The 15,380-nt window shown below is 48.2% G+C and overlaps 1 protein-coding gene across 1 annotated transcript; it reads right to left on the bottom strand.

The window, feature by feature from the left end:
• Window positions 1-568: 568 nt before the first annotated feature.
• On the bottom strand, window positions 569-14,494 carry TOMM40L (translocase of outer mitochondrial membrane 40 like). Its single transcript, XM_081841331.1, has 9 exons — window positions 13,756-14,494; window positions 12,087-12,154; window positions 10,558-10,650; window positions 9,596-9,697; window positions 8,040-8,145; window positions 4,001-4,123; window positions 2,708-2,784; window positions 2,514-2,616; window positions 569-1,366 (listed from the first exon to the last, which is right to left on the bottom strand). Exons 1-9 carry the CDS (start codon window positions 13,859-13,861, stop codon window positions 1,227-1,229), a joined length of 918 nt encoding a protein of 305 aa, XP_081697457.1. The 5' UTR covers window positions 13,862-14,494; the 3' UTR covers window positions 569-1,226.
• Between the last annotated feature and the right edge of the window lie 886 nt (window positions 14,495-15,380).

Here is a 15,380-nt window from a genome sequence, read left to right as displayed (position 1 = left end):
AAGGAATTTTAACAGAACAGCAGCCCTGCTGGATCACCCCCAGGGTCAAGTCGAAAATTCTGTTTCCCTTCCAATGGCTTTGAGGACGTGAATGCTTTTGGACTACAACTCCCATCATCCCTAGCTAACAGGTCAGGGATGATGGGAATAGTAGTCTTAAAAAATAGTCTAAAAACAGCTGGAGACCCAAGTTTGGAAAACCCTGCTTTAGAAGAAGTCAGCTAACATATTGGATGCAAGAGCCTTAGTTTTCTTCTGCCTGGCGACTAGGTGGGCAAAGTACAGTGGTACCTTGGGTTACATAAGCTTCAGGTTACATACACTTCGGGTTACAGACTCCGCTAACCCAGAAATAGTACCTCAGGTTAAGAACGTTGCTTCAGGATGAGAACAGAAATCGTGCAGCGGCAGCAGGAGGCCCCATTAGCTAAAGTGGTGCTTTAGGTTAAGAACAGTTTCAGGTTAAGAACGGACCTCCAGAACTAATTAAGTTCTTAACCCGAGGTACCACTGTACATCACAGGCAAACCTTCCTGCAGGTCCCCCAAATAAGCACCAACAAGACACATTTTTGAGGTGGGGTGGGGTGTCCCCAGCATGATTTTAATTATATTCCATGCCATCACTACACAGAAGCCACAGCCCTTGCCCTCGTCACAGTCCCAGGCAAGGGGAGTGGCACAATGCCCACATGCATGCCACCCTCTTCAAAATTCAGAGTTTGGGGCCAGAACTGACGTAGTGATGGCATTGATTCCCAGTTCCTCAAGGGAACACCATGATCCTCCAAGCCCCAGCAAATGAAGGCATCCGTCCTTCCACGAGCCCCCTGCCCCGTCACCCACACCATAACACCTGCCATGGAGTTTATGCCTTGCACGATCTGGAAGAAAACAATACATGGTCATGTTTTCGGAGGAGAGCACATCTCCCTCCCTGCCACACCAATAACATTAAATGTCCTTCTAGAGACCAAAAAAAATAAAAATAAAATAAAAATCCGTGGACCTCCTCAAGGCAGGGCTTTGATGCAGGCACACTGAGAGGATGCTGGGCCCCCCAAATCATCGCTGCCCCACTGCAGAAGTCTGTGGTGAAGTGCCCCGCTCTGCCCACACAAAACACACAGACACACAGACAGAATGGGGGTCCCCTCTGACCAAGCAGCTTTGCAAAATCAAGTCCTACTGCCTGGCGCAGTCGAGAGAGATGGATCTTCAGGGCGCTCAGCCCACGATGATGCTGAAGCCGCAATGGAACCGGTTCTTCCAGTGGTTGAGGAAGGCGCCCAAGGCCAGGGTGACGGGCAGAGGGGGGAGCTTCTTCTCCAGGACAGCCCCCACACACCAGCTACTGTCCAGGAAGCCTAGAAAGGGAAAGAGGGGACCTATTTGTGTAGGTTTAAATATTTACAAACTGTAATTTGATATATATATATTTTAAAAAAGGATAATAAGGCAGCAGGGCCCTATGGGAAAATATAGTATTACTACAATAGGGTTGCCATACGTATGGAATTTCCCAGATATAGTATGGTACTCGGAAACAGTGTCCGGGTGGAAATCACTGCAATGTCTGGGGAAATCCGGACTTAGGCAACCCGTGTTGGAAGTGTCGAATTTGGCGGATTTCCTTAAAAATAGCTCAGAAACTTCATTTTGTTGGTGGTGAGATTTTGGAAATATGGCAACCCTATTAACTAGAACATCAATAAAGATTGGGCGGTAAAACGCACACACACACACACACACACACAGAGAGAGAGTGAGAGAGAGAGAGTGAGAGAGAGAGAACTATGTCTCAACTGTATGGTTTTTAAAAGGTGCCTCAAAGAAAGCAGGGTGGACTTCTGCCGGCCTTCACAGGGGAGGTCCTGTCACACTAGGGACTCAGCTCCTGGTAAAGGCCACCTGAACCTCAGGGGAGTGGGGGACCCCCAAGTTAAGATGCCAATAGCAGCCACCCAGTTTACAATTCCCCACTGCCAGAACTTCTCAAGCAAGCTGCTGAGATGCAGTCTGGCCAGTTTTTCTCAGACTCCGCTGGATGGCCTTGAGAGCCCCCAAGCTAGGCTTCAGGAGAGCCTCACACTCAGGGAAGACGTCCAAGATGAGGCATCTCTCTGAAAATCCGCTTAAACCTTTCCCGGGATTCAGCTCCTGGCTTCCTCAATCACCAGCCCTTCTCCTCCAGCTCAGACATTTCTTGAGGGGCGATTTTGCCCTCTTCATGTTGCTTGGAGTCATCTAGCTGCAACCTCCTAATCTCTTGTCCCCTCACCTCCTCAGGATGTTCCTGTCCCGTTCCTGTACCCCCCATGACACCTCCACAGGGCTCACGACAGGCGGGAACTCAGGTTCCCTATCCCTGCCAAAATCATTTCCTGCCACAGGAAGACAGGCAATGGCGGATGAAGGAAGGGCTTATGGGAAGCAGGGCCTGTGGCAGGAAGGTTCAGGCATTTGATCACACTCTGGCCTCGCACAGGGAGGGGGTCCCAGCCCCTCACTCACCTCTGAAAACCATGTTGGCCTGTGGCAGCGTGAGCTGATATCCAAAGGCAAAGTTCGTGTCTTGCAGCCGAGTGTTGGCCTCAAATTCTACCCCGACCTGGATCTGTTGAGGGGCAGAAGTCAAGAGGTCAAACTTGGCCAAAGAAAAAGTGGGCAATGGGTGGGGGCGCCGAAGAAACTCCTTTTTGACTCACCTGGTCATTGGCACGGTGATAATAGCTGGCGTGAGCCCCGCCATAGCCAAGGTTCAGGGTGGCTATCCATTTGAGGGCTACAGAAAAGGGGGGGGGGAATACACACAGCACAAAGGAACACATTGAAATTCATGGACCCCTATGAGGGTTTTTTGGGGGGAGCAGATTTGTGTGGCTTAATGACATCTTTGTAACAACACCTCTATCCTGTCTCTATTCTAGAGTGTGCCAGATTAGAGAGTGTTAAGACTACGCAGACACTTCTTAACACAGTTTTCCTGGCTGCAAGATTCCACTTGAACCGTTATACAGTTTTCCAGGGAAATCAAAATATCTGCTGTCAGACTGGGCTGCTGTTTTGAGGAAGGGAGAGTAGAATCCTTAGAAAAAAAGGAGGGAGGGTAAATCCTTTTCCTTGCTTCTCCTTCCACCTTCCTTCAGAAAGTAAAACACATTTATTTCACTAAGGGTGTGGAGAATTGTTAGATGCCACCCCCCTGGTGTTCCCCTCACAGAGCTACATCCCAGAATTCCCTGGGAAGAGGAATTGATTATTAAGCCATCTTGGAATTTATGGCTCTGTGAGGGGAATAGCTCTCAGCTCCCTTAGCAAACTACAGTTCCCAAGATTCCTTTGGGTGCCAGTAATTAAACATGACTGTTTGGAAGAGGTACAAAAGTGTTTTAAAGGTATGGTGTGGATGTGGCCATCAACTGGGAGGCCACAGGTTTCTTCATCTCTGCTCTCATATTCATTCTCATATATGTATGTATGTATGTATGTATGTATGTATGTATGTATGTATGTATGTCTGAAGCTGGATTATTCACAGTATCTCCCAGACGCAAAGGAAGAAGGGAAAAATTTAGCAGCCATAAACTGATTCTGCCCTTAATACTAAGACTCGGACACAGAGAAACATTTGGACATGCAGGCTTCCTCCTGCCACATCCTGAAACAGGAAAGTCTGAGGGCAACTGAGAAATGAGCCTTTCTGCAAGTGTTTCAATCAGCTCTGGTGTGGGGAACCTTTAGCCATCCCGATGTTGGCTGGACTACAACTCCCATCAGCCCCAGTCAGCATGGCCAAGGACCAGGGATGATGGGTGCTGTAGTTCAGCAACACCTGGAGGGCTGAAGGTTTTTCATGCCGATCGCATCTGATGCCGAATTGGGCAATATCAAGAAGCTGCTTTTTGAAGAATCATGATGGAAAATAGAGGCCAAGTATGTGGGGGACCAGCGCCTGCTCCTCAAGTCACACCCCAAACCTTCAGCAAAAGGAAACCAACCTGTGTACTTCCCAGCAAGCGTGACAATGGCCCCCTCTTCCCCCGGCCGCCGGTGGTACACCATTTCCCCGCCAAGGACTAACCGCGAAGTGATGCTCTGCAGGAAGTGTGCCACAACAATGACTGCAACGAAGGAAGAGCAAGTCAGTGCCCCCTCCCCAAAAAAGACTCGCACGCAGCTGCAAAATAACCAACACCCTTTGGAGAAGAGCTGTGGCTTAGTGGTAGCACATCTGCTTTGCATACAGATCCAATCCCCAGGATCTCCAGGCAGAGCAGGACTGGGAGAAATCACTGCCTGGAACCCTGGAGAGCCACTGCCAGTCAGTGCAGGCAGTATGGAGCTAGATGGACCTGTGGCCTGACTCAGTATCAGCCAGCTTCCTGTGTCCCCTTCCAGACTGAGCTAACCAAGTGTTGGGGCAGCTACAGCAGAGATGGGCAACCTCTTGGCCTCCAGATCTTGCTGAGCTTCCAATTTTCCCCTTATCGCTAGCCATGCTGGCCAGGGCCGATGGAAGTAGAAACAAATAAAATCTGTGAATAATGGGAGGGAAGTGTATTAAACCTAGGGAAGTAGATAGTGACCGGTCTGTTTTGTGAAAAGGGAACTGAAAACAAGGGAGACTAGGAGATTTTTTTCTGGATGCTTGTGAGGTTTGTAAAACTTGGATATTATGAATGAGAAGATATTATTGAGGAAATATGATTTAAAATTACGTTTAATGATTTATATGGACAGATTAGCTCTACTTGCTTAAGTGGGAAAATAGAAAAAAGTCTAAGCAGGAATTGAACATGCAGAGTCAATGGAAATAGCAATGGATGGGCAAGTATTATAAATCAAGAAAAACGTATTTTACTGTGAGCAGCAAAGAAGGGTTGGAAAAGAAGCTGGGGCTGATGGGAGTTGTAGTCCAGCACCAAAGGTTCCACATGCCTGCTCTGTAGGTCACACCAACCTTGGTCCATCAGCATGGACAGAGGGAACTTTTTCTAGTCCGAAGACAACCTCCCGCGAGCTGTCACATGCCAACGACGGGCAGGCCAGAGGCCAAAGTAGACAAAGCAATGCATGCAAATTTGTACTTTGCACAGGAGGCAACCTTCTAAACACACAAACACCTCTCTACCTCTTCCACCCAGGCAAGCCAAGAGGCATTATCTGAGTTCAAGGGCATGATCTAGCTAGGCAAAAAGACCTGGGTGGGGGGACAGCAGGGCCAGAGAGGGCTGTGGTCTGGGCAGAGTTTTGAGCAGAGCCTGGGAAGCTCGTTTTAAAAAGGAACTAGTTCAATTTCAAAATGTCTGAAAAGGAACCTAATTCCAGTTTATGTCTGTCCCTTAATGAAGCAACCTTCAACAACATTCAGTAGTTTAACCAAGTGATCAAGGGCAATTTCCCTGTTCCCACACCCAGTATTCAAAATGCTACAAGCAGCCATGCTGAAATTTAATGGAAACTTAAGGTGTTTTTAATTGTGGCTGCTTTTACAATGCTTTTACCTGGAACTGCTTTGAGAGGTTTTCAACTGTTGCTGTTTTTAAGAACGTTTTACTTTCTTCCAGAATGTTTTTGATTGATTTTTGTTTTTATTCGTTTATTAGATTTATTTATTAGATCTATACCCTAATTAAGATCTCAGGGCGGTTCACAGAGTAAAAATACAGGATAAAAACATGAAAAATAAGTAAAACGAAACAGCAAAACAATAACCTCCCCCTTTCCCACAGACGGATTCAAAAGGCTGTAGAATATTAATCCATTTTTAAATTGTGCAAATCCATTTGCCTCGGCTCCTTGGGAGAGGAAGAGTGGGACAGGAATTCAATAAAGAAATAAAATAACACACTAGTCAGGAGTTGAGGACGGAAGCAAATTTGTCCCACCCAGGGGGGCAACTGCTAGACTGCTACTCTACCCCTCTCCAGGCATCGCTGTGGGCCACAAAGAAGCCATTATGTTCTTGCCCCATGTTAGAAGCTGCCACCAGGAGACATAGGGCCTCTCACTGTCTAGCAGGCCCTACATTACATGGTAGAAACTCCATCCTTCTCTAGGGTTGGTTGCTAAGCAACACAGCAGCTGTGGGAGAGTCGCCCCCTCTAGTGGTCATTCGAGGGAAACATTGGTCTTGGGGGCTCCCTCCCATTCTAGGCCTCCAAATGTCTTTTCTTTCTTTTTTTTAACTACATTTATTTACCACCTTTTCCTCCAAGATGAATCATAGAATCAGAGTTGGAAGAGACCACAAGGGCCATCGAGTCCAACCCCCTGCCAAGCAGGAAACACCATCAGAGCACTCCTGACATATGGTTGTCAAGCCTCTGCTTAAAGACCTCCAAAGAAGGAGACTCCACCACACTCCTTGGCAGCAAATTCCACTGTCGAACAGCTCTTACTGTCAGGAGGTTCTTCCTAATGTTTAGGTGGAATCTTCTTTCTTGTAGTTTGGAGCCATTGCTCCGTGTCCGCTTCTCTGGAGCAGCAGAAAACAACCTTTCTCCCTCCTCTATGTGACATCCTTTTATATATTTGAACATGGCTATCATATCACCCCTTAACCTCCTCTTCTCCAGGCTAAACATGCCCAGCTCCCTTAGCCGTTCCTCATAAGGCATCATTTCCAGGACTTTGACCATTTTGGTTGCCCTCTGGACACGTTCCAGTTTCTCAGTGTCCTTCTTGAACTGTGGTGCCCAGAACTGGACACAGTACTCCAGGTGAGGTCTGACCAGAGCAGAATACAGTGGCACTATTACCTCCCTTGATCTAGATGCTATACTCCTATTGATGCAGCCCAGAATTGCATTGGCTTTTTTAGCTGCCGCGTCACACTGTTGGCTGCGTCACACTGATGGTTTATATGGCTCTCTTTTCCCCATCATAACCTCACAACAACCCCTGTGAGGTAAGTTAGGTTGAAAGACACTGACTGGTCCAAGGTGACCTACAAGACTAGGGCTAGCCACCTGAGAAACAGTTTCTATCCACATGCAATTTTGGTTTTAAACACAGTGTAAGGTAGTCTCTATGTGAGCATACTGTATTCAATTATGGGGTATCAGAATTTTTAGGGGCTAACCAGGCTGGGATAGTTGGGATAGCAGGTTTGTTGGTTTTTGAATGTCTGGTGTAAATTTTTTTCAATTTCGTTGTTCTGTATGGGACAATGACAATAAAGATTATTGTATCGTAAGTGAGCTTTGTGCCCAGTGGGGATTCAAACCCTGACCTCCCAAGTCTTAGTCCAACACTCTTAACCACCACACCAGGGTTTCCCAAACTAGGGTCTCCAGCTGTCTTTGGACTACAGTTCCCATCATCCCTGACTAGTGGCCGTGCAAGCTAGGGATGATGGGAATTGTAGTCCAAAAACAGCTGGAGATGCACATTTGGGAAACCCTGCATGGTGTCCTATTTATTCTGCATTCATCCAGAGTCTGGCTCCCTCTCACTGCCTGCCTGCCTGCCTGCCTGCCTCACTCCCCATCATGTCAGCCTCTCTCTCTGTCTGCTTCTCTACATTTGTACAGGCAACTCTCCATTTGTGCACATTCAAGGCACACGTGACCACAAACATGTGCATCGCGTGAACCTGGAAGGGGCAAAAACGGCCCCCAAAAGAGCCCCAAAATGGCTCAAAAACAGCGCCTAGCAATCCCACAAGCCTTTGCAAGTGCAATCCCATGAGCCTTTGCACTGACCGTTGAGGCCCATGGAGAGTTGGGAGTCTGAGGAAGGAGGCTGGGAGATAGCAACTGTGGCGCTTGCAGGCTTTTTCCAATTGTGTTCCCAATCTATGTGATTTCACTTAAATGTGTGGTGCTTCAAAACGTAACCACTGCGTAAACGGAGAGTTGCCTGTATCTATCTATGCACATGTGCGCACACACACACACATTTGTATATTTTCCTGGACAAGCTGCCAACCAAAGAACTAAGATATTTTTCCCCCCAGAGAGGGGCAGGCAGGATGCAAACAAGCCTGCGGCAATTGCAAAAGGTTGCCAAGATGGCAGACGGGCACTCACTCACTCGACTCGCTGATCAAGTCAGGGTTGCCCAGCGTCAGGGTGGCAGTGTAGTCATCTCCCCGGTACTCGGTATCAAACTGCCAAGTCACGAATTTGGACTGCTGAGTCTGGAACACAAAAAAGTTGGGGGGGGGGACAGGAACAGGGTTGGGCATGGACTATTTCTCAAAACGAGTTTACAGCCTAGTTCTCAGAGATGCAAAAGCTCCCAAGGGGCTGTAGGTCAGGGCTGCAGGGGTAGAGGGCACATGTTAGCGGAGGCTGATCCATTAGGGCAAATGGGGCACTGCCCCACCCATCTCGTCTGTCCCCCCAGCTCTCACCTGCCTGCCTTACCAACCATCAGTCCAGGAGGTGACAGTACAGTGGTACCTCTGGTTATGTACTTAATTCGTTCCGGAGGTCTGTTCTTAACCTGAAACTGTTCTTAACCCGAAGCACCACTTTAGCTAATGGGGCCTCCTGCTGCCGCCGCGCCGCCGGAGCAAGATTTCTGTTCTCATCCTGAAGCAAAGTTCTTAACCTGAGGTACTATTTCTGGGTTAGCAGAGTCTGTAAACTGAAGCATCTGTAACCTGAAGCGTCTGTAACCCGAGGTACCACTGTATGGCCTGCCAGCTTCCCCTCTCCTTAGTCTCAGTGTTGGCACTTACAGAACTCAACAGCAAGGAGGAGGGTGGTGGCAAAACTAGAATTATTTGGTTCTGCCTGTCTTTAGCTCTGGCGCCACCCACTGTTGGGCTCCATGGCTTCCGCCCTACCAGCCCCAACAGGTACCATCAATCCCAATCCACAATATCTGGAGGGCCCCAGGTTCGCAGTCCCCTTATTTACAGCCTCTTCCACCTCTCAGACAAGATGCCGTTGTTAATGTGACAAAGCCTCACAGGCGTGTGAGATGCTACCTCTTTCTTTCTTTATTTAGGATTCATTTTTATTTAGAAAAATATTTGCATACTACCAATTCATAAACAATATACATAGTGTAAAACGCCATTAAAAACGGGGTGGGGGGAGATAAAAAGGTAAAGGGACCCCTGACCATTAGGTCCAGTCGTGGCCGACTCTGGGGTTGCGGCGCTCATCTCGCTTTATTGGCCGAAGGAGCCAGCGTACAGCTTCCGGGTCATGTGGCCAGCATGACTAAGCCACTTCTGGCGAACCAGAGCAGCGCACCGAAACACTGTTTACCTTCCTGCCGGAGTGGTACCTATTTATCTACTTGCACTTTGACGTGCTTTTGAACTGCTAGGTTGGCAGGAGCTGGGACCGAGCAACGGGAGCTCACCCTGTCACGGGAATTCGAACAACCGACCTTCCGATCAGCAAGTCATAGGCTCTGTGGTTTAACCCACAGCGCCCCCCGCATCCCTGGGGGGGGGGGGAGATAGGATGTTTTTTTAAAAAATTAACCGTTGCATAGTCCTGTTGCTTGCCATCGAACACTCAAAAAAAATATACGCTGACGAGTTTTCAGCCTGGCAATACCGAAAGCATTAAGATCCTGCCTTCAAGCCCATTGGCCTCAGACCCAAACACTCCCTGTGTAGTTTTTACCTGGAATACAGCTTTTGTCCGTATCCGCTCAGCCAGTAGGTGGAGCACCTGAGCGTTGAGGCTCCCTGCATTATTAATGTCTCCAATGAGCGTTGGGAAGGCCTATGATGGAAGCAGGGAAAAGGTAAGGAGACCCAATGGCCCATCTCGTCTCGCCATGGCCAAGCACTGAAATTTAGCACCAAAGCAGCACCTGAGCTAAAGAACAGTCTCCCCACCTGTGTGCTCCAGCAACTGGCATTCAAAGGAAGGAAGACTGAATGAGTTAGAAACCCATGCTCAAGAGAGAAGATGGTGCATAGATGCCGCCATTTCCCCCCCTTCAACCTTATTCAAGATGGCGTCAGGGTGAGCAAAGGTATCATTCTGGAAGCATCTCTGCCTCTGCAGAGGTGGTGACTAAGCAGCAGGATGGAAGGAAGGAAAGAGATGCAGCTTTTTCTTTGGGGGAGTGGGAATTTTGGGTAGAACATATTTATTTCACTTTTAACTTGTATATTGCCTTTCTATACACAAGGAGGCTTACAGCAACAAAATATACACACCTTATAGGAATCTTATCCAATACAGAAAGTCATAATGAAACATAACTTCAAAAGTAATATTAAAGAATCGATTAGAATATAATAGCACACAATAAAATTAATTCTCAAAACACCAGCAAATAATAATTAAATATAAAATTGGGGGACTGGGCAACCTGTGGCTTCAAGGAATGACCCTGGGTTCAAGTTCCACCTTGGGCAAAAGATTCCTCTAAATCAGGAAAAAGGCCCAAATTTTGTCATCTTTCCTCACGGGGGAGTTGCTCCAACTCCTAGATCATTTTAAAAAATAAACTTTTATTAACACTTTTCACAAGCCCCCTAAGACCACATATCTAGAACCATGTTGCTGTTTTCAGCTCTTTCCCCACTTGTCACAACCCAACCCCCCAGGAAAAAAATTAATGCTTTGCTCACTTCCGTGGGGCTCAACTGCTGGTCTCCCACATATGTTGTATTGAGATGATAACTTGATTGTCCAATTGTGCTCATGTGAATAGTATGGGTCACCTGGAAGAAGGAAAAAAGATGCACTCCGTTGATGGAAGAGAGTCTTATTGTCTTTGAGAAATGAACACCATGATCCAGCAGACAGCTCATACTCCAGGTTTGGGAGCTCTGGGATCTGTAAGGCTGGGTGCCAGGGTGTTTGCAGATACCAAGATAGTTGCTGGTCAGCACAAAAATACAGGTAGCACAGAAGTATGTTTTAGCATAGGTGGTCCCATCACACAGAACCTATTGTACAGTAAAGTTTTATCTGATTTGTTGGGTTGCAATGGAAAACATAGAAACCTTATATGGAGTGTATAGATCCCCATCCATCAGCAAAAAACAGATCCCCCCCTTCCTATTATTCCAAAAAGAAACTCTCTGGAGAATTCCTTTGAGGAATCCATCCCTAGGCGAATTATTTTTTGTTGGCATCCATCTGTCTCGAGAGACAATGGAGTGGACCTCCAGGGGTGAAATCTAAGCACTGCGTTAGCAGCACTGAAGTGGTCTCCCAGGGTGTAAGTCTCTGCAGTGTGTATGGGGGTCCTGGGCTGCCCAGATAATAATAATAAAATATAATAGTAATAATAGTAATAATAATAATAATAATAATAATAATAATAATAATAATAATAATAATAATAATAATTTATTATTTGTACCCCGCCCATCTGGCTGGGTTTCCCCAGCCACTCTGGGTGGCTTCCATAGAAACCAAAAATACACTAAAATATCACACATTAAAAACTTCCCTGAACAGGGCTGCCTTAAGATGTCTTCTGAATGTCAGGTAGACCCTCCTCTCTGCCTTGCTGATGTGGTCCAAAAGAAAGCAGAACGAGACGTCTGGCACCAGCTTGGCTGCAGGAGTTGCTGGAGGGAGGCGTAAAAGGCGCCATCCAACCCTCTTAGGGATGCTATTCCGGATTTCCGTAGGGTTTACCCCATCGCTTTTTTTCTCCCAAAGATAGTGGAGGTTTAGGATCAGAGGTTTCCTTCTCCCATTGGACCCACTTTTTGTCCGGTCCACTCAATCCTTCAGAGCCTGTCTTCGCATGCAGGGGAAGCCCCTAACTCACTGAGGGTTTGAAACCCATCGGCTCCCCTCACTTGCTTTAGTTGCCAGGGTGTGGCCGCTGTCGCATGCTGACAGCTTCTGGGAGCCACAGGTAAGATTTGAGTGCAGGCTGGGGACCAAAGGTGGACAAAAACTGCTCCAGAAAGAGCATGACGTGTCTCTTCCCCCACCAGAGGCAGGCACTACCCCTCCCCTTACACCTTGCAGGGAGCAATATGGTAAATATTGAACAGTATTTCCCGCTTCCCCCTTTTGCCTGCAAACCAGACACTGTTCCGCTGCGCCACAGCGCTTCCCTTGGGAGCTGGACCCATTTCTCCACTTTATATGACTAAAAATAGCCAGCATGATTAATAGCGGCAAGGGTACGAACCTGAAAATGGCTGGTGAGGGATTTATTAATGATAAGCTTGACTCCTTCTGTCTGCTGGGGGAAGACTTCTGGAACAGAAGTAGGGAGGGAGAAGAGAGACAGAAGCTGTATTTAAGCTTACAAAATGAAGAATATGAATAATCCAGGAATTCCTAGACCAGAGATGGAGAACGTCAGCCCCAAGGGCCAGATGCGGCCCCCCAATCCTCTCTACCTGGCCCTTGGGCCCTCTTCCCAGGCCACACCCCTCTTGAGTCCTGCTTCACCCCCTCCTTGAGCGTTTTTGCCTGACTGGAATGCATCCTTGAACTCACTTTATGGCTCCTACATGCCTGGGTGGGTGATAGAAGTGTGTGTGTGAGCACATGGAGAAGCTAGTCAATTGTCCAAAGGCAAAACTGTTTTGCAGCCACATAAAGTGAAAGGTTTCTGCATGCACATCTCTCTCCAACCTCCACCCAGCAAGCAAGAGGAATGATCATAGCTGAAGGACACATTTCTAGAGGATTACTACTACTACTAGTAGTAGTAGTACCCTGCCCATCTGACCGGGCTGCACCAGCCACTCTGGGTGTCTTCCAGCATATATACAAAACATTATAAGGGGGGGGGGGGAACCTTCCCTATAAAGGGCTGCCTTTAGATGTCTTTTAAAAGTCAGATAGTGTTTATTTCCTTGACATCTGATGGGAGGGCGTTCCACAGGGCAGGCGCCACTACCAAGAAGGCCCTCTGCCTGGTTCCCTGTAACCTCACTTCTCACAGTGAGGGAACCACCAGAAGCTCCTCGGAGGTGGACCTCAGTGTCCAGGCTGAACAATGGAGGCACTCCTTCAGGTATACCGGGCTGAGGCTATTTCGGTCTTTAAAGTTCTGTACCAACACTTTGAATTGTGCTTGGAAACATATTGGGAGCCATTGTAGTTCTTTCAGGACCAGTGTTATGTGGTCCCAGCGGCTGCTCCCAGTCACCAGTCTAGCTGCAGCATTCTGGATTAGTTGTAGTTTCCGAGTCACCTTCAAAGGTAGGAAGCTGCCTTGTGTAGAGTCAGTATTCTGTGCAGATTAACATCTCCCGGCTCTATGCGGAAGTGCTGGGGGGCTGAATCTGGGGACCTTCCACATGGAACATAGGAATCTTCCTTATAAGTAGTCATTGTGATCCTTGTGGTTCGGTATGAATGAGTTTCTCATGAATTTCAGCCGCGGGGAAGGAATGAAGAGGGAGATCATGCAGGCAACAGGGAAAGCTTCTTGGGGTCTGGTAGTGTGCAGCGACTCCTGCTCTGACTGGCAGCAGCTCTCTGGGGTCTCAGGATGGGTCTTTCCTTTCCTCTCCCCTACTGGTCCTTTTTAACTGGAGATGCCAGGGACTGAACCAGGAGTCTCCTTCATGCGAAGCAGATGCTCCACCTACAGAGCTATGGCCCTTCCGCAGCCACACAAAACTACTCAGGGAGGGTGTAGAGCAGGGTGAGGGCCAGCAGAGAAGTCCGAGGGCCAAACAGAGCAGCCTGGAGGGCAGCACTTGCCCCCAGCCCCAGCTCTGAGGTTCCCCACCCCAGCAATAGACCGTCATGAGGACTAGGGGGCTGCCTGCACCAAAGGCTTCATGAGAAAGGTGAGAGCTTTGAGGAGGGATGAGGAGGAAGAGCAAACGACGGCTTACCTTTGCATTTCCGATGGAGCTCATCGAAGCTGCCCGGGTTAGCAAGCGGCTCCTTCCGATGCGACCCCCTGCGCAGCCCGGGCAGAGGGGACAGCATGTTCCCCATGGCCCTCTAGAACCAGGCTAAGAAGCTTAGCTTCGGCCCATTGGTTTGGCGTTCGTTTGCTTTTTAAGGTAGAAATCTATTTATACGAACTCTTGCGTCCCACTTCCTGCCTCTCAGTTTAAAGAAAAGACTACAGTAACGCCAGGTTTTAAGCGGAGGAGCGCTTTAACACCAGCAGCCGCAGCCATGATAACCACTCCCAACATCCCAGGACAACTCGCTTCTTCGGATATTTATTGCCAACGAGTTAACGAAGTTTCACAAGAAGCTTGCCAGGTCAGAGACATAAAGCGGGACCTGGTTTGCGGAGTTTGCAAAGGAAGACAAAGGATATGAGGGTTCTGAGCAGGGGGAAACCTGTCAGTGCATGCTTTGGATGCTCACGAGAGGCTTCTAAAGCAAGATCTGGAGCATGCACAGAAGAAGGAGGAGAAGCTCGGATAACTGGGCGCATACACGCACACAAAACAGCAGGCAGCGTCCTGGCAAAAAGCGGGGGGAAGCTTGTGGTGGTGGAGAAATAAGGGGTATCAGCCAGAAACTAGACTCTAGGAAGAAACCCACTCTGTGATCTTGATGGGGGCAGCCATCTTGGGCCCCCCTTGACCCCACCCGCCCTCTTCCAGGAAGCGAATTTCAGCGGTTGAAGCCTAACATGTGCTTTCAGCGGCCATGTTTGAAACGGGCACGCAACACGCACACACGCGCGCGGGGAGGAGAGGAAGCAAACAAGGGCTGTGATTGGATAGGAATGTTGCAATCGATGTTGTTGTTTCCTTCTCCCCCGCCCTGAACTGTTCTGTGATTGGGTGAAAATGTTGCAGCCTCCTTCTTCCTTCCATTCAACATTCCGAAACCGCCGCTCTCGCTTCAAGCCCCTAAATTAGGGACATCTGTGGCTCTCCAGATGTTCTTCCATCTGGGCTCCTTGGGGAGGAAGGCTAAAATCGATGCTTACTTTGGAATCTTACTTGGGATCCCTTCTGATCCCTTCTGGATCGGGCTGCAAACTTCTGCACACACTAAGCGCAACGGGTTCCCTTCGAAGTAAATGTTTACCCAGAGATTTTGCTCCTAATTGGTGTTCATCTTTTAGCTGAGTAGGACACAACGTGTCCTTTTTATGCGATTGCAGGATGAGCGCTTTTAGTTAAAAGTGCCTTTTAATCTTTTGGTGGATTTTAATTTGGTATTGTATGCTTTTAAAAAAGAAAAGTTGGGGCGGGGGCGAATCTTAGTAATTTTATTTATTGACATTTATATTCCTGCATTATGGGACGCGGGTTGCTCTGTGGGTTAAACCACAGAGCCTAGGACTTGCCGATCAGAAGGTCGGCTGTTCGAATCCCTGCGACGGGGTGAACTCCCATTGCTTGGTCCCTGCTCCTGCCAACCTAGCAGTTCGAAAGCACGTCAAAGTGCAAGTAGATAAATAGGCACCACTCTGGCAGGAAGGTAAATGGCGTTTCCGTGCGCTGCTCTGGTTCGCCAGAAGCGGCTTAGTCATGCTGGCCACATG

This window comes from Podarcis erhardii, assembly GCF_964252035.2.
Source record: "Podarcis erhardii genome assembly, chromosome: 15".
Lineage (NCBI taxonomy): Eukaryota > Metazoa > Chordata > Lepidosauria > Squamata > Lacertidae > Podarcis > Podarcis erhardii.
The sequence above is the reverse complement of the archived record's forward strand: the minus strand, read 5'-3'. Positions and strand labels throughout refer to the sequence as shown.